Below are 19,888 nucleotides of genomic sequence, written 5' to 3'. Positions count from 1 at the left end.
GAAAATAAAACCATTAAATCCCCAAAAATTGTTCTGGATGAACGCGTACTGTATCTTATGTATTATTTTGCTCTCAGGAAAACACTGTGGTGGTGTTCTAACAGACCCGAAAAGAATCATTAAGTCACCAGGCTTTCCCAAAGAATATGAAAACAATCAAATCTGCTACTGGCACATCCGACTGAAGTATGGACAGCGCATTCATTTACATTTCCTGGAGTTTGATCTGGAAGATGACATTTCTTGTCTGTCTGATTACCTGGAAGTGTATGACAGTTATGATGATGTTCATGGCTTCGTGGGAAGGTATGTCTATGAAATGTAATTTAAAAACACATGAGTCTACCTACAAACAACTTACAGATCAATATGCCATGGCACTCACATTTCTGAAATAAGCCAGCTGTGGCTTTTAAAAACACATATATTCAGCACTGTAAGGCAGATAGGCAGCCATGTTGAATATATGTTAAATATCGCCACTGCTACTGGTGTGAAGGGTAACTAAAGCACCTGCAGTTATTAATCTTTTGCATGTATAAATGTAGAGAAAATTAGCACTTATGTGCATATGCACTATTCTATAAGGATGTGTGTAAGGGCTATAGTGCAAAATTATGAGCAGTTGTATATGTAAGCAGGGCGCCCAGTTATGTGTGTAACTTATAGAATACTATACATGTATTATTTGTGGGACCTATAGGTTCAAAGATCTTTGTATAGAGGACAGAATACTGGGATGTTGCGGAGCAAAATAAAAGGAGGGACTTGTTCTTGAAAAAGCCTTTTGGCGAAACTGGTTGAACCTAAATGTCCCACCTGAGGTTCAAATCTGCAACCAAAAAATACAACCAAAGCTAAAGCTAAGTACGAAAATAATTTAAAAGTTTTTTTAAAAATGTTATGCAAAAAAAAAGTTTTGAAAATGAATTTTTTTATTGAGAAGCACAATGGATTGCACAGAGCATAAAGCACTTTAAGTAGAATATTTATTAAAGTCTGATGATGACAAAAAAGGCAATAAATACTTGGGATGGTGGTTTGGCAAGATCTGAAGACTATAGTATAAGTAGTGGATGAATTTACAAGTTACACTTATAAAATGAAAGTCTAATGCCAGTAGAGTTGCAGTAGATATAATAGTGACGGTGTTAAAAAATCAATATCAGGCTAACTTAATACTTCAATTGAGGGACATGCCTAGAGTTAAGCATGTAAATGCTGGTTTCTGGTGCAATGTGTCTAGGAGTCCTGACTATAGGTAATATCCTCCTTCTTGCGAGTTGTGTTGCAGAAAAATGAAATTTACATTCTTCAACTCCACCTCCTTCATCATTGGCTGTAGTGCCTCCTTCAGTTTTTCCTTCTGCAAGTGAGTTGAGAAGGTGTCTTTCTGATCTGGTCTGATCTTAATTATAATTTTATTGGGGGGGGCGGGGTGGGGGTGCTAAGAGGTTCTTGGTGACCCTGGGACAGCTCTGCCTGGGAGAGGACACAGACTCTATGTTACAAGCTTATAGCTGGCAGGGTTATCTTTGTAGAAGATTATCTAGAACTTTTATTTAAGTAGAATTGGATTATATATATTTTGACTCTTGAGACAGGGAGGTTACAGCTCCGTGTCGAGTCAAAGAGTGTTCTATTCCCTTTGAATAAAAGTTTACTAGTTGGAAAAGCTCTCTATCTGACCCCTACTTTTGTTTGATTGGACCTATGGTAAAATAACCCGTTAAAGACATTAGTGTGCTCTAATGCGATAATGTACATTAGTAACTAGGTACTAAGGGGCTAGCTTTAAAATGTCTGTCTATTTAGCCACTGAGGGGCTTGCTAGACCACTTTTCTAGATTAATGTGTGTCCGACACTGGAATTTCACTAGAGTAAACAAACATCTTGCAAAGTATGGACGTTTCTATTTTCATTAACCATGATGGTAGAGTCAATGAAAAAGTAAGCAAAACGGACTTGAATAAAGAGACATATGCTTCCAGCTAGAACATAGACATAGAAACATAGAAAGATGACGGCAGAAAAGGGCCAAGGCCCACCAAGTCTGCCCACTCCATAGACCCCCCCCTTAATACTATACAATGTTTTACCCTGACCCACTTAGGGATCCCACATGGGCGTCCCATTTATTCTTAAAATCTGGCACGCTGCTGGCCTCGATCACCTGTACTGGAAGCTTGTTCCATTGATCAATCACTCGCTCCGTGAAGAAATACTTTCTGGTGTCGCCGTGAAATTTTCCGCCCTTGAGTTTGAGCGGGTGACCCCTTGTGGTTGAGGGGCCTCTGAGAAGGAAAATGTTATCTTCCACTTCTATACGTCCGGTGACGTATTTAAACGTCTCAATCATGTCTCCCCTCTCCCTGCGTTCCTCGAGAGTGTAGAGCTGCAAATTGTTTAGTCTTGCCTCGTACGAGAGACCTTTAAGCCCTGAGACCATTCTGGTGGCCATCCTTTGGACCGACTCGACCCTCTGCATGTCTTTGCGATAATGTGGCCTCCAGAATTGCACGCAGTATTCCAGATGAGGTCTCACCATGGTCCTGTATAATGGCATTATGACTGCAGGCTTTCTGCTGACGAAACTTCTACGGATGCAACCCAGCATCTGTCTTGCCCTTGAGGAAGCCTTCTCCACCTGATTGGCAGATTTCATGTCTGCACTAATGATTACTCCTAAATCTCGTTCTGCTGTAGTGCTGGTCAAGGTCTCCCCGTTCAAGGTATAAGTTCTGCATGGGTTTCTGCTACCCAGGTGCATGACCTTACACTTTCCAGCATTGAAGCCCAGCTGCCAGGTTGAGGACCAGCATTCCAATGTACGCAGGTCCTGCGCCATAATATCTTGTAGATTGTCCTCGCTTACCATATTACATAGTTTGGCGTCGTCGGCGAATAATGTTACTTTACCTTGAAGCCCTTGAGTCAGATCTCCTATGAATATGTTGAAGAGGAGTGGACCCAAGACCGAGCCCTGCGGCACCCCGCTGGTCACCTCCGATGTCTCAGAGAAAGTACCGTTAACCATCACCCTCTGAAGTCTGCCACTCAGCCAATCATTGACCCATGCCGTCAGAGTCTCTCCTAACCCCATCGATTTCATCTTGTTTAACAGTCTGCGGTGTGGGACGCTGTCAAAAGCTTTACTGAAGTCCAGGTACACTATGTCTAGTGAATCTCCTTCGTCCAGTCTTTTTGTTACCCAGTCAAAGAAGTTGATGAGGTTTGATTGGCAGGACCTACCCTTGGTGAATCCATGTTGATTGGGGTCCCGTAGATTCCCTTCGTCCAAGACCGTGTCCAATTGGCGTTTGATCAGTGTTTCCATGAGTTTGCATACTATCGATGTCAGACTCACCGGTCTGTAATTTGCAGCCTCTGTCCTGCAACCCTTTTTGTGTAGAGGAACGACGTTAGCTGTTTTCCAGTCCAAGGGGACTGTCCCTGTACTCAGTGAGAGATTGAAGAGCACAGCTAACGGTTCTGCCAGGACATCACCTAACTCCCTGAGCACTCTGGGGTGCAGATTGTCCGGTCCCATGGCTTTGTCCACCTTGAGTTTTGTTAGCTCAAGGTAAACCCCGCTGGGTGTGAATTTAAAATTCCGAAACGGATCTTTTGTGTTTGACTGTGGCTTCAATTGAGGGCCGGACCCTGGCGCCTCGCAGGTGAAGACCGAGCAGAAGTATTCGTTTAGTAGTTCGGCCTTTTCTGGATCCGATTCTGCGTAATTCCCGTCCGTTTTTTTCAGGCGTACTATCCCGTTTGTGTTTTTTTTTCCTGTCACTGATATACCGGAAAAAGGATTTGTCCCCTTTCTTAATGTTGTTTGCTAGAGTTTCTTCCACTCGAAGTTTGGCCTCCCTGACTGCCGTTTTGACCTCTGTGGACTTGATCCTGTGTAGCAGTTGATCTTCGCTTTTCCCCGTGCGTTTGAAGGAAGCAAATGTGTTTTTCTTCTCCTTAACGAGACGTGAGATCTCTGCGGTGAACCACTGGGGTTTGTCTTTTCTTCGCCATTTGTGTGATGATTTTATGTAACGGCCGGTTGCCTCGTGTATGACAGATTTCAGGGATGACCACATATCCTCCACATTCCCTGTCTCAGTTTGGACCTGGAGCGCCTGATGGACGAAGACTCCCATGCGTGCAAAGTCCGTTCCTCGGAAGTTGAGTACCTTTGTTTTAGTGTTTGATCTATGGAAACCTTTCCTCAGGTGGAACCATACCATGTTATGATCGCTGGAGGCTAGCTTATCTCCCACGAAGACTTCTGAGACGCTTTCCCCATTGGTGAGTACTAGGTCAAGGATCGTTTGGGCCCTAGTGGGCTCCATTACCATTTGATTGAGGCGTGCTCCTCTTATGGAGGCTAATAGCCTCTTGCTGCCGCTGGTTGTTGCTGAAGGTGTGCTCCAGTCTACGTCCGGCATATTGAAGTCTCCCATTAGTACAACGTCCCCCCGTAGAGCGATATTTTCTATGTCTTCGATTAGTTCCGTGTCTTTGTCTTCTGGTTGTCTTGGAGGTCTATATACCACACCAAGATACAGGCATTTTTCTCTCCCTCTGGCCAGGTTCACCCAGAGGGATTCCCCGGTGTACTTAACGTCCGTGATTCTGGTAGTTTTGATGCCTTCTTTAATGTATAGCGCTACCCCTCCGCCTAACCTGCCCTCTCTGTCTCGACGAAGTAAATTGTAACCCGGTATGGCCATATCCCACCCATGAGAGTCCGTGAACCAGGTCTCGGATATCGCAACCACATCTAGGTCGGCATTCACTATCTCGGTCTCCAATTGCAGAATTTTATTGCCTAAACTGTGTGCATTGACATACATGGCCCTCCATCCCTTGTGTTTGCTAGGGCTGTCATGCGTATTATGGGTGCTTACCTTGGATTCAGAAGGGTGGTTGTGTCTCGCCTCCACCGGATGATTCCTTACTGCTCTGGAATGTGAGTGGATACCCTCCCCCAACTTACCTAGTTTAAAGCCCTGCGAAGTAGGCGGGCTAGACGGTGTCCAAGTACGTTTTTACCTCTTCTGGTCAGGTGAAGTCCGTCCGGTCCCTGCAGTCCCTGGAGTGTCTTTCCATGGTCCAGGAATCCAAAGTTCATCTCTATGCACCAGTTGCGAAGCCACTCGTTGGTACGTTGGATGCGTTCTTCCCTGGCTCTTCCTCTGTCTCTAACTGGGAGGATGGATGAGAAGACCACCTGTGCACCTGTTTGCTTCAGCTTCCTACCCAGGGCTCTGAAGTCATCGGGTATGTTCTCTGAGGTGTTCCTTGCAGTGTCGTTTGTACCTACATGGATAAGAAGCATAGGGAAATGGTCATTAGGTTTTAGTAGTTTATCGAGACAGGTGGTGACGTCACGAATCCTGGCTCCAGGGAGACAGCAGACCTCCCTTGACAGCAAATCTGGTCTGCAAATTGGACCCTCGGTTCCTCGCAGCATGGAGTCCCCAATGACTACCACTCTGCGCTCCTTCCGGGGAGGCTGATCAGCGTGCTTTGGAGTCCAAGTTGTGCGCAGGGTATCTTCCCGAGCCTCTTCCGCTACCTCCTCGGTAGTAATGTCCTGCAAGACGTGGTATCTGTTTTTCAGGCTGAGTTGTGGTGAGCTACCCTGTTTGGGACAAAAAGAAGAAAAGGGAAGTGAGAAAAGGGGGGAGGGTTTTTTCCGTTTTCCCGTGGAGGAGGTTACCAGCTGCCAGGGACCGGCATCCCCTATCATTTCTTGCACCCCGATCGTGGAATTTATAACTGGAGACTTGGGTGTCTCGAGGATGGATCTATCGTGGGTCAGCTCTGCCAAATGGGAAACCTCCTTAATGGCTCCGTCGATGAAGGCCTCGTCCTCCCTGATGCTCCTTAAGCGCTGCACCTCCTCCCTGAGGCTCCATAGTTCCTGTAGGATGTCCTTGTTCAGCTGCTCCATCTCCTCTGTCTGAGTAGAAACTAGCGTGGTTTGGGGGGGCAGTCTCGGTCTGCACAGCAACCTCTGCCCACCGTCCAGTGCCACCCTCCTCCTTCTGCACCATCCCCTGGATCCCGCAGGACGTTGGCGTGATGAACTGGATGGTAGTCTTGGTACTCCGCGTCCTCCCTGCCATATCCAAAGGTAGAGAGATTAGGTGTAAAATAGAAAAGTAATGAGAATAGGGAGTTGGAGAGAGAATAGAGAGTGTGAAGGAAATGTGTGAAGGAGAGTTTAGAGTGTGAAGGAAATGTGTTATTAAAATTTTTTATTTATTTTTTTTTTTTTAAAGTTATAAAGAGTTTAGAGTATGGATTCGGCCTATTAGGGGCCCTTCTCAAGGCCCTTCGCAACCTTCGCCGCGCGCCGAACGGCTGCGCGCCGTTGGCTCGCCTCCTTTTAAGGAGGGGGGCACGGGCGCCTACTGCTGACGCGGTGGGGGTGGGCGGAGCTACTCTCGCCTACCCCGACTCGATCTGAGGTTTGCCGCTCGCCTTCGCTGGTTCCCCGAGTCTCAGCACGCTGCTGCTGAGACTCCCAGCGCCTCTTTCCTGTCTCCTGCTCTGCCCTCGCTGCCTGTTAGCAGTGGCTGGACCGTCGGCTCGCCTCCTTTTAAGGAGGGGGGCCCGGGCGCCTACTGCTGACGCGGTGGGGGTGGGCGGAGCTACTCTCGCCTACCCCGACTCGATCTGAGCTAGTATCCTTGCAGTGTAGACAGGAATAATTGGGATGCCTGGACGAGTCAATTGCTCATCTTTTGCTATCTTCTACTGAATGTCTATGTAGGTTTGATAAACTTCAGAGATTTGTCTATGGGTAAGATGTAAAAATTGGACCTTCACAAGTATTAAAGTCAATGCAAAACCATATTGAAAAATATAATTTAAATTTGAAAGAAACCGTATTTATACAGTATATAAATTTTTAAATAAATAAATTTAAATATGGTTTCAGGACACCACCCCTACATAGCCATATCTACTTACAACAAACCTTAAGAAAGAACTTGCTCCTACATTTTTGGGTGAAGATATGGATGATTGCATATATTGTTCCAAAGATTTTTATCATTGTGACTGCAGGCAAAATTTATTTGCAATATTAACTGGTTGGCAATAATGGATTTGTATAACATTGGCATCTTTAAATGCTAACATTATATTTCTGAAATCATTTTTTTCAGATATTGTGGATTTGAGCTCCCAGCTGAAATTATCAGTACAGGTAATATTGTGTTATCCTTTAATTTAAACATATGACTAGAAGCCTAAGCACCCTTAAACATATCATTAGAAGAGTGAGATTAAGTCCTCATACCCTCCTAACTCTCAACTTAGTTATGACTTCTGTTCTGAGTTACACACACTTCCATAGTGACTATCAAAGCATAATATTGGAGCTGGACAAGCAAGTTGGCTGCAAAATCATCCAGAGACAAATCTGACTCACAAGAGGCTCTGGCCCTTATTTTAGAAGGGGATAGCAAGAAGAGGCACTGGAGACATCACAACCAGCATGAGAACTCAAGTCACAGAGATGTCGATATGATAAACTTTGTCCTTTGAGGAAGGTGACGCTGTCGCCGACACTGGGTCCTAGTTGGGATTTCATTGATTGATTTTTTATAACTTTTTTTTATCATTTTATTTGAATAAAAAGTCTTGAGTTTCCATGCTGGTTATGACATCTCCGGTATCTCTTCTTGCTATCCCTTTCACAGCACTTCGAGGCTTTGTTCTTTCTTTTTTTGGTTCTTCCTTATTTTAGAAGCACATTCACAAGGAAATACAGTAAAATCTTGGATTGCAAGTAACTTGGTTTGCAAGTATTTTGCAAGACAAGAAAAACATTTGATATACAAGCAATGTCTTGCAATACAAGTATATACAGTATACACACATCACAACTGAGCCGATGGTTCTTCTCTGACACTGCAAGAGTGTAGTGACTGTTCTAAACAAGCAAAGTCTTGCAATACGAGTACATATAGTATACACGGATCACATCATAACTGAGCCGATGGTTCTTCTCTCTCTGACTCTGCAGGAGTGTACTGACTGTTCTAAATGGGTGAGGTCTTGCAATACGAGTACGTATAGTATTTTGTATAGTATAGTATTTGTATTTTGTACGTACTACAAATAGTCTAGTCTAGTCTAGTATTTTGTATAGTATACAAAATACTATCTATACTATAGTATAGTATATTTGTACATAGTACAAATAGTATAGTATAATATAGTATTTTGTATAGTATAGTATTTGTATTTTGGGTTGTAGAATGAATCGTCTGAGTTTCCATTATTTCTTATGGGGAAATTTGCTTTGATATACGAGTGCTTTGGATTACAAGCATGCTTCTGGAATGAATTATGCTCACAAACCAAAGTTTTACTGTACTGGAAAACAACAAAAGATTGTGGAACAAAAGATTGGTTGTACCAATTTGTAGTTTAATAAGTGTCCAAATAACTTAAAAACAATAACCTTAAAAACAATCCACAAAGGATATATACAATCACAAGTGACCCACAGGATAGAAATCAAATAATGCATACAATAAAAATGACCCAACACGGGCCGTACTTTGGCAAAATAAAAATGCCTTCTGCAGGGGTCTTATAGTGTCCTTGGCTGTCTTAAATATGAAAACATAAAAGTCACAAAAAATCCAAGTAGCACAGCTCATAAAACTACAGGACGGCACACCTGAAATCTCATGAGGCACACTAGTGTGTTATGGTACACAGTTTGCAATACATTGCTCTAGCATGCCTCTCCTCTCCTTTCCTTCCTTTACATTACATTACATTACATTAGTGATTTCTATTCCGCTTGTGCCTTGCGGTTCTAAGCGGATTACAATTAGAAGAGATCTGGACATTACTGAGAGAATTACATAAACAATGATTCAAGTAAGTTACATGTTATGGTAGAATGTTACAAATTTAAAGATATCAGGAATTTATCCGAGAGAGTTACATAGCAAGATTCAGGTAATTACAGGATACAGTGGGGAATAACATTAAATTCAGGTAACAGAAGAGAGTTACCTAACATTGAGGTTATTAAAGGATACAGTGGGGAATTTTTCCGATAAAATTACATAGCAAGAATCTGGTAATTACAGGATACAGTGGGAAATAACAATATATTCGGGTAACTCTCTTCAGTTACCCGAATATATTGTTATTTCCCACTGTATCCTGTAATTACCTGATTCTTGCTATGTAATTTTATCGGAAAAATTTCCCACTGTATCCTGTACCACCTGTATCCAATACCTCTACTCTTTCAAAGTTAGATAACTTTCTTCTTTCACCCGAATATACTGTTATTCCCCTCTGTATCCTGTAACTCTTCCTCCCTCTCTGATTATTCTAGTCCTCTAAATTTCCTCTTCATCCTTCCTTCCTCTGGAGTTCCTTTCTACCCTAACTCCTGTTAACCATGTCGAGCTTTGCGAATGTAGAGATGATGCGGTATACAAACCTAAGGTTTAGTTTAGTTTAGTAATTACCTTCAATATTACCTGACATTGAAGGTAATTACAGGATACAGAGGGGAATAACAGTATATTCGGCTAAAAGAAGAAAGTTATCTAACATTGAAGGAGTAGAGGTATTGGATACAGGTGGTAGATGCTTATGTAGGGATCTGAATCATTTTGGTAGGTGTTGTTCGAGGAGTTGATTAAAGTGTTATTCATTGGGGGGAGAGCATGTGTGATTGGGGAGAGATTAGTAAGTAAGGATGTGTTTTTTGAATAGGAATGTTTTGATTTCTTTTCGAAACACTTTGATATCTGTTGTTTTGATCATCAGATTGGTGATGGTGGGGTCAATTTTCGCTGCCTGTGTCGATAGAAGGCTTTCGTAAAGTTTCTTACGTCGGGTACCGTTATGAGGGGGGAAGGTGAATAGGTTCTGAGTTCTCCTTGATCTGGGTGATCGGTAGCGGTAAAGGCGGTTGTTTAGGTAAATGGGGGCAGTTCCATGGGTTATTTTGAATAGTAGGCAGTAGAGTTTGAATTGAGTTCTTGCTTTTATCGGCAGCCAGTGAGAGTCTACATAGGCGGGGGTGATGTGGTCAAATTTGCTAAGGGAGTAGATGAGTCTGATGGCTGTGTTCTGGACGGTCTGTAGTTGTTTTATCATGTTGTTTGGGCATGGCAGGTAGAGGCTGTTGCATTAGTCTAAGGAGCTAAGTATGAGGGATTGTACAATGATCTTGTAGTGTTCTTTGGTAAAGAATTTTCTTATTTTTCTTAGGTTTCGCATGGTGAAGAATGCTTTTTGTATGATTTTGTGTATTTGGGTTTGCATTGTACAGCATCTGTCTAATTGAATTCCCAGAATTTTGAGAGTGCTCTGTATTGAATATTTGGTTGTGTTTACTTCTAGTTCTGTTATGGATGGTTTTTGTTCCTTCTCTAGTAGTAGGAATTTGGTTTTCTCCATATTTAGCTTCAGCTTATGGTTCATCATCCATTTTTCTACGGTTTCCAGTTTTGATTTCAGTCGTTCGTTGGAGACGGGGTCTTGGATGTTGAAGGGTAGGAGGATGGTTATGTTGTCCGCGTAGCTGAAAGATGTTATATTTAGGGTGTCTAGGGTTGTGCCTAAGGAAGCTATGAAGAGGTTGAATAGTATGGGTGATAGAGGGGAACCTTGTGGTACTCCGCAGGGATTTGTCCAAGGGTCGGATAAATAATCCTTTGACTTAACTTTGTATGATCTTGTTTTAAGGAATCCTTTATTGTGTCCTCAGTGTTCCCTCTAAGCGGGCGGGTGTTGTGAGCAAACTTTTTTCACCGTGAGCCAAAAATATCGGGCGCCAGCAAGTTATGAGCCAACTCGCCCGATTCTCCTCTCGCCGCCCTGCCATCTGCCGTACGCCTCTTCCGATCGTGCGCTGTGACGAGAAACGTGTGCGCTGCGATGTAATATTTTGTGCGCCAGCGCACGCCAGCGCAGCTTAGCGGGAACACTGGTTCAAATGGTTTTATTTATTTCCCCAAATTTATTTTTGTTATACGCATTGAAAATATTTGATATTGCGTTTAAATCAAAATCTCAATAAACTTGAAACGAGTGCCCGTGAGATTGTGGGAGGGTTAAATACTCAAAACTTAGAAGTTTTTGCTATGCCAGCTTTCTGGTATCTTTACATACAGTGGCGTACCTAGCATATGTAACATCCGGGGCCCATCATTTTTTGGCACCCCCCCCCATCTGTAAGAAAAACATGATTTTTAGTAACAAACCACACGTCACACATGAGTACCTAGGAAAAGGCAGCATCTTACATATTGCAGTGAGCAGTACATCAATACACCCATTGTAAAACTAAACAAGCCAGACCAGCACAGATCAATCCTACACCGTCAATCCTAACAGAAAACCATGTCTTTCGAACACACAGAACACAGAAAACACCTTCGCCTAGTAAGGAATATGTAATCACAAACTAACCCCTCCCTCTTTTACAAAACTGTAGTGTGGATTTTAGCTACGGAGGTAACAGCTCTGATGCTCATAAAATTCTGAGCATCAGAGCTGCTACCACCAAGGCTGGTGCTAAAAACGCTTCACAGTTTTGTAAAAGGGGGGATAAAATAAAAATACATAGACAAAGGTTAAATTGAACCAGCAAGAAGCTGGACTCTGCATACAATGCTTCACAGAAACAGTGACACATGTCTCCTAAAGCAATAAATAAATAGAAATTTTTTTCTACCTTTGTCTTCTGTGGTTTCTCCTTTCCTCATCTTCTTGTAACTCTCTTCCTTCCATTCACTGTCTGCCGTCTCTCTTCCCCTATATGGCATCTTCTCTCCTTCTATGCCCCTTCCAGAAACTGTATGCCTCCCCCTTCCATCTCTCCTTTCACCCCATTGGTCTGGCATCTCTCTCCTCGCCTTCCCTCTCCCACACCTCTCCTCATAGTCTGGTATCTCCCCTTCCCTGATTCTCTGGCATCTCTCTCCTTTCCTTTTCTTCCATCTTTCGTTCCCCCTCCATGCTCTCACATCTCCCCCTTCCTTTTCCCTTAGACTGGCATACCTTCCTCCTATGCTCCAAGCCCTGGCATCTCCTTTAATTCCCTCCCTCATCTTCCTTCTCCCTCCAGCTGGGTACCGCAACACTCTTCCCTGCAGCTCTGCACTTCCCCACAATTGCCATGCTTCGGTTCCTCTTCTTCCTTCCTTCCTCCCCCCCCCCCCCCGCGGGACCCTGCGGCACCATCAACTCTTACTCCCTCTAATGTCGGCCCTGCAGCTCCAGACTTCCTCGCACCTTCTCCCCTCCCCCTTTGGATCGCTATTATTTTAAATGTTATAGCCGCGGAGCTGTATCCATCAGTGGAGATGTCTAACCTCGGCCTGCCCCGGAACTCTTACTGCAGCAGCCGCCCGTCTAGGCAGGAACAGGAAGTCACTGTTGCAGTAAGAGTTCCGGGGCAGGCCGAGGTTAGACATCTCCACTGATGGATACAGCTCCGCGGCTATAACATTTAAAATAATAGCGATCCAAAGGGGGAGGGGAGAAGGTGCGAGGAAGTCTGGAGCTGCAGGGCCGACATTAGAGGGAGTAAGAGTTGATGGTGCCGCAGGGTCCCGCGGGGGGGGGGGGGGAGGAAGGAAGGAAGAAGAGGAACCGAAGCATGGCAATTGTGGGGAAGTGCAATCCCCCCAATGCGTCCCCTTACCTTACCTCCCCTTACCTTTGCGACGCGTGTGTGCGCTGTGAAGAGAAACTTTGCGCTGCGATGTAATATTTTGTGCGCGCGCGCAGGCCAGCGCACCTTAGCGGGAACACTGGTCCTCACCCCATCCCTCCTGATCTCATGGCCTGGCCTCTGTCTCCTTCTCTTCTTCCTTCTCCCCCTCCCAATGTTTTGGCATAATTTTCCTCTCCTTTCCTTCCCCAGGTCTTGTATCTCAGTATCCTTCCCTTCCATCTATTCCTCCCTCCCTCCTTCCACACGATATGGCATCTCTGTCTCTTTACCTCCCCTTCCCCCCCATGGTTGCATCTCTGTCTCCTTCCCTTCCATCTCTCTCCCCCCATGCTCTGGCATCTCTCTCCTCACCCATCCCTTTTCTTCCATAAGAACATAAGCAGTGCCTCTGCTGGGTCAGACCAGGGTTCCATCATGCCCAGCAGTCCATCACGCGGTGGCCCATCAGGTCCAGGACCTGTTAGTAACCCTTTATCTATACCCTTCTATCCCCTTTTCTTTCAGGAAATTGTCCAATCCCTTCTTGAACTCCAATACCGTACCCTGTCCTATCATGCCATCTGGAAGCGCATTCCAGGTGTCCACCACCCGTTGGGTGAAGAAGAACTTCCTAACATTGCTTCTGAATCTGTCCCCTTTTAATTTTTCTGAATGCTCTCTCGTTCATGTAGTTTTCGAAAGCTTGAAGAATCTGTCCATCTCCACTTTCTCTATGCCCTTCATGATTTTGTAAGTCTCTATCATATCCCCTCTAAATCTACGCTTCTCCAGGGAAAAGAGCCCCAGTTTCTCCAGTCTTTCAGCGTATGACAGGTTTTCCATACCTTTTATCAAACCTGTCGCTCTCTTCTGAACCCTCTCGAGTATCGCCATATCCTTCTTTAGGTACGGAGACCAATATTGAACGCAGTACTCCAGATGCGGGCACCATCGCCCAATACAACGGGAGGATAACTTCTCTGGAGGATAACTTCTCAGGAGGATAACTTCTTTTGTTCTGGTTGTAATACCCTTCTTGATTATACCTAGCATTCTATTCGCTTTCTTAGCGGCCGCTGCGCACTCTGCCAACGGCTTCATGGTCTTGTCCACTATTACCCCCAAGTCCCTTTCTTGGGTACTCTCACTCAGTAACAGCCCATCGGGTAGCTGTACCTCGGGTTTCTGTTCCCTACGTGCAAGATTTTACATTTCTCTACATTAAACTTCATCTGCCATCTCGTCGCCCACTCCCCTAGCTTGTTCAGGTCCCTTTGTAAATCTTTGCAGTCCTCTTTAGTCCTAGCCCCGTTAAATAGTTTGGTGTCGTCTGCGAATTTTATTACTTCGCACTTCATCCCTGTTTCCAGATCATTTATAAATACATTGAACAGCAGCGGTCTAAGCACCGACCCCTGCGGAACACCACTCGTAACCCTCCTCCAGTCCGAGTAGTGGCCCTTCACTCCTACATTCTGCTTTCTACCCGCCAACCAATTTCTGATCCATCTGAGTACGTCTCCTTCCACCCCATGGTACTTCAGTTTCTGAAGTAGGCGTTCATGGGGTACCTTGTCAAAGGCTTTTTGGAAGTCCAAATATACGATGTCTATGGGGTCCCCTTTGTCCATCTGTTTGTTAATTTCTTCAAAGATCTTCCCTAGCAGAAACCATGTTGGCTTGTTATCATAAGTTTATTCCTTTCTAGATGCTCCTCGATGCTTTCTTTTATCAGCGCTTCCGCCATTTTCCCGGGAACCGAGGTCAGACTTACCGGTCTGTAGTTCCCTTTTTAAAGATGGGCGTAACATTGGCTATCTTCCAATCCTCTGGGATCACGCCTGTTTTTAGGGATAGATTATAGACTTGCTGTAGTAGTGCCGCTATTTCCTCCTTCAGTTCTTTCAGTACCCTAGGGTGGATTCCGTCTGGGCCCGGTGATTTGTCAGGTTTTAGTTTTTCTATCTGCCTGTGAATGTCTTCGAGGCTTACTTCCATGGATGTTAATTTTTCTGCTTGGTCTCCTTTGAAGATTTGTTCAGGTTCCAGTACGTTGGATGTGTCCTCTTTTGTAAATACTGATGAAAAAACATGTTTAGTCTCTCCGCCACTTCCTTCTCCCGCTCCCTCCCTTCCCCCAAAATGGGTACCTCTCTTTCTTTTCTCTGCAAGCAGTAACATAAAGGGAAACCTTCAAACCACAGGCAGCATCAGTGAGCTGAACACGCTGCCTTCCCGGCCCTGGAAGTTTTTTCTCTGCTTCAACTTCCTGTCCCTGCAGCGGTGTCTACATGCAGAGGTAAAGCTTATGAGCCATCAAAGGCAGCATGTTCAGCTCACTGATGCTGCCAGTAACTCAAGATTGCAGGCTACAGTGTGGGGAAGAGACCGGAGCTCCATGTGTGTGCATCTCTCACTGCAGGAAATTTCCCACATGGGGGTGGGGGGGGTTAATACTTTTTCTTTTTTAGGTTCTTTTCAGGTTAAGCACAAATTTTTTCCATTAGCATGCAAGCCCTGAAAAAACCGTAAAGCTGGAGCAGATAGCATCTCCTATTTAGAAAGCACTAAGGCCTCAATTCTATAAATAGTGCCTAAAACATAGGCTCTGAGAAATGCAGCACATAGCTCATGTCAATCATTTATAGATTTGTACCTAGTTGTACTTAAATTGGACTTAGGTGCCAGTAGGCATCAAAATCTTAGGCGCCCCCTATTTATACCAGGATTTTCTTGGCCTAAATACCGGTGCCTAAGTCCAGTTTAGGTGTCTACATGCAAAACAAGCCCATGATCCGCCCTCAACAATGCTCTCACTTTCTGGTAGGTGCCTTGGACTAGTGCCTAGCTGAAAGTGGTAGGCATCTATTGAATTAGGCACCTAGAAAGTAATTAATTTTAATTTAAGCCAATTATGAGTTGCCAATTGCTTGTTATCAGCACCGATAAAGCATTTAAAATAATTGTTAGGCACCCAGATTGGCTAGGTACACTAATCTAGGCTCCTAACTTTAGCTGTCTTTTATAGAATCTGGGTCAATGGGTTAGATTCACTAAGCAAACCGATCGTGTACCGATCGGTTTGAGACCCCTTTGCAACCTGATTTCACTCCGACCTGATTTACTAACCTGTGTCCTGATCATCCTCCGATCTGCGCATGCAAATGAGGGGGAACGGCGTTCAAATGATGGCAGGCAGTGATTCACTAACAAAAAACCTGCAACATCAACTGGGCTGGCCGATCACAAACAAGCGACTGCTGAGGACCAGTCGCTCAGGTCCTTTCCGACTGAATTGCCTTCTGCCACCCTGCTCTCTGTGATGAACTCCTGCTCTCAGCCCCAATCTCCTGCCTGCACCGACTTTCCCACCCTTCTCCGCAGTGCAAACCCATGGTTTTAACCTGCGGGCTAAAAGCGGGTTAAAATCACAGGCATGGGAAGAAAAAAACAAACAAACAAAAAAGAAATTTCCTGCTCTGCTCAGCACAGAGGGCCAGTGCATGCGCAGACTATCTACAGATAGTCTGTGCATGCTCAAGGATCACTATTCAGTAATCTGATTCAGTCGGTTGGAGGTGTGATTTCGATCACCCTCATTTGCATGAGGGCGATTTGTGAATCAGCCTCCTGGACACGGATCGGATCCCTCACAGATCGGATTCAATCCGTGCCCTTAGTGAATCTAGCCCTATGTGTTCCTCTGTTACATCCATGTTAACTGGTTAGCGTACTCTAATCAAGAAATAGCTAAGAAGAAAAAATAAAAAAATTTAAATTGAATCAGGTTGGGCAGACTGGATGGACCATTCGGGTCTTTATCTGCCGTCATCTACTATGTTACTATATGTTATATCTAACAAGCGTGGCTGGTTAACACAGACATGCCCATTCTCTGCTCATATGGCCCCTCCCCAAAATATTTTTTAAAATCTGTAGCACCAGCACATATTTTAGCACACAACAGGGCAAATTACCACAAAATGCTTTAATGTGTTTATTCAGTAACTTGAAGGACTTCATACCATTTAGTAAAAGGGTCCCTTAATCATTAATGACTATCACTGGGTTTTACTAAGCAGTGTAAGAGCATTTTACTGCGGGCCGGTGATGTAAATGCTCCGACACTCATAGGAATTCAATGAGCTTTGGATCATTTACTTCACTGGCCCGTGATAAAATGCTCTTACGCTGCATAGTAAAAGGAACCCTATATTTTCAACAGAGCTTTCTCATTTTTTCCCATTGACAAAACACATTTGAAAACAACATAACACGGGCCAAGCTTGTAAGCATTGTCACATAGAAGCAATATCTTGAAGCATAAAGACAATTACAACTGGCACTATCATATCACAATTGCAGAGAAAAATTAGAAGCTACTATCTGGGTATTTTCATAATCAATGATATTAATGATTCTTGAAAATACGATCAGGATCTTAAGAAAGGAGAATGAAGTGATTGTCTGATTTGCACATTTTCACTATTCCAAAACCTTTGCATTTTGTTGTTGCAGGAAATGTCATGACACTGAAGTTTGTGTCAGATGCTTCGATCACAACAGGAGGTTTTCAAATTAAATACATTGCTGTGGATCCACCCAAGACAAAGAAATTTTGGCATGATGCAGGCTCTACCACCGCTGACAAAAATACCTACTCCTTAAGTTGAAGATTATTGGGAATATTCTGATAATGCTTTTCACTTTCTTAGATTCAACCTAAGGGCTCCTTTTACTAAGGTGTGCTAACGTTTTTAGCGCGTGCTAACCGTGCGCTAAACGAAGAATACTAACGCAAGCTCTATGGAGGTGTTAGTGTTTAGCACATGCGCTAAAACCACTAGCGCACCTTAGTAAAAGCCATAGTAGCAATTCCCCCCCAGCATATACACTGAAGCCTATTCAATTCCTATGGGCTTTGATGCATTTGCCACGGGAAAATCGCTACTGCGGCTTTGTGAAAGGGGCCCTAAACAAACGCCCACTAGAATTAACATTCTGTAGTGCTACTATGGAATATTTGTAAAATTAAGATTCCAATCAAAATGCAAAATTATGCATGATTCTATTACATGTTTTACAATCTTTACATGATGTATACTCAGAATTTATAGGTAACTGAGCACTAAGAGTAATAAATTATTAATTACTTCAAGAAGAAAGATGTGAACTATTGGGGAGCAAAACGTTTTATTTTTTCTGATGTTGCCAAAGCTACGTGAAAAACTTTTTTTTTTTTTTATGCTTGTAGCGGAACAGCCTTGGATGCTGCATTTTTTTTCATAAATACTCTTGTAACTATTTATGTACTTTTCAGAGTAAAGAATGTTTTCTGGGATTTGATGCTGTTGGAGCAATTTCTTAAAAGTCTTGAGAAATAATTGCTTTGAGATAATGGAGTAATTAGATTAGTTAGATGCTATAAATGTTAGGCTGATAGCCTAATTGTTTTCCTTGATTGGTCTTTTTTCTTAATAATTGTTGCAATGTTCTCATCTCTTGATTTAGGCTAGTTGGATAATTGGGGTTGATATTTTACTTTTGTTTTGATAGAATTCCTTTTTTTGTACTTTTTCATCAGTTGGATACGTATTAAACAATATTATAAATTTTAAAAAAATCTCTCCCTCTCCTCTTGTACAATCTTGACATTGGAAACGAATGATGGCACTGATGAAAAAAACCTAACTTCTGTTAAATAGTGACATTTGGGGCTCCTTTTACTAAGCTGCGTTAGCGGTTTTAGCACGTGCTTAGCGCATGCTAAATTGCCACACGTGCTAGACGCTAACACCACCATTGAGCTGGCGTTAGTTTTTGGTGCGTAGCGCAGGGTTAGTGCGCACTAAAAACGCTAGCGCATCTTAGTAAAAGGAACCTTTGGTTGTTTCACTTCTGGTCCAAACCTTACACTGGGATTCCCATGGAGGAATAGCAAATAAAAGGAAACTTGGACCCCCTACTACTGGCAAAGGAGGGGAGGGGAATAGGACTCATCAAAGTTTCCAGAACTAGCACCAGATCTACTTCACTAGGAGGGGGTACTTCCCTAAACACTTTCAAACGTATTCGCCTCAATAACAGGAGCATCCATAGGCCCCTGAGCTAGAAGGAGATTAACTTCTGGAAAAGTCTCATCTTCCCTTTCCATTTAAACATTGTGGAACCCAATTTCAGAAAAAGAGTCCAATGAATACAGCAACAACTTCTGGCTCCTTCTCTACTTCTTGGAAGCTCCTGAAAAAGAATGCTCTTTCGGTTGAACTTCTTAAAGCGCATGTGGCACTAGACCCTGGCTTTTCAAAGCATCAAATGGTGCAGATAAATTACATCACAGGAGGTAAGACTGGCACAGGAAGCACTAGAAGTGCTGCAGAGAGCCATTTCCCATGCTCTTCTATGGCTATCTATAAGTGTGGGCCCAGGTAAGGAATGAAACTGTGCTTCAGGATGGTGGTGGATGGGTGGGGAGGGAGAGAGAAACAAGGCAAGAAGGGGTGGAAGGGGTGGAAGAGAGAGAGAGACAGAGATGGGGCAATACTGGATAAAGGGGGAGGATAGAGAGAGGATATGGGTGCAGAGAATGAGAGACAGCAGAGAGGAAAAATATTGCATAAGAGACGAGAGTGAGAGAGAAAGATGGAGCAGTGCTGGATGAGAGGAAGAGAGATAGGCGGGGCACTGCTGAATAGTATAGGGAGCAGAGGAGAGATGCACATGCACATTGACACATACCAAGGGGGGACAGACAGACAGGGAATACTAGAGACAGAGGAGATGCTGGATATGCAGGGAGAGACAGAGGCAATACTGCATGGTGGAGGGGGAGAAAGGGAAGGGACAATGGATGTGGGGAGGGAGAGAAAGAGAGGGACAGGGGGTAATGCTGGATGTAGCGGTGGAAATACTGAATGGTGGAAGGAAAAAGAGAGCCAAGAGGGGTACTAGCTGGCAGGGTGAGAAAGAGATAGGGATGGCAGGTAATAGAAACAGAAAGGGAACAGGTGCTGGAAGGCAGTGAGATGATGAGATGTTGGATGGTGGTGGGACCAGGAGAGGCAAAGAAGATGATGGATGGCAGGTGATAGAAACAGAAAAGGAGGAGGTGCTGAATGACAGGGAGAGAGGAAAGAGCTAGTGAAACCCTGGAGAGAATAAGAGACCAACAG

The 19,888-nt window shown here is 43.9% G+C and overlaps 1 protein-coding gene across 1 annotated transcript in view; it reads left to right on the top strand.

Moving 5' to 3' along the window:
• Window positions 1-18,324, top strand: part of TNFAIP6 (TNF alpha induced protein 6) — a 56,940-nt gene extending 38,616 nt beyond the window's left edge. The window contains exons 4-6 of the mRNA XM_033944947.1: window positions 78-306; window positions 7,177-7,217; window positions 17,235-18,324. Of these exons, the coding sequence (XP_033800838.1) occupies window positions 78-306; window positions 7,177-7,217; window positions 17,235-17,389 (425 nt within the window). The 3' untranslated portion in view covers window positions 17,390-18,324. The remainder of the gene's footprint in view (window positions 1-77; window positions 307-7,176; window positions 7,218-17,234) is intronic.
• Window positions 18,325-19,888: the final 1,564 nt, after the last annotated feature.

This window comes from Geotrypetes seraphini, chromosome 5 (assembly GCF_902459505.1).
Source record: "Geotrypetes seraphini chromosome 5, aGeoSer1.1, whole genome shotgun sequence".
Taxonomy (NCBI): domain Eukaryota; kingdom Metazoa; phylum Chordata; class Amphibia; order Gymnophiona; family Dermophiidae; genus Geotrypetes; species Geotrypetes seraphini.
The sequence above is the reverse complement of the archived record's forward strand: the minus strand, read 5'-3'. Positions and strand labels throughout refer to the sequence as shown.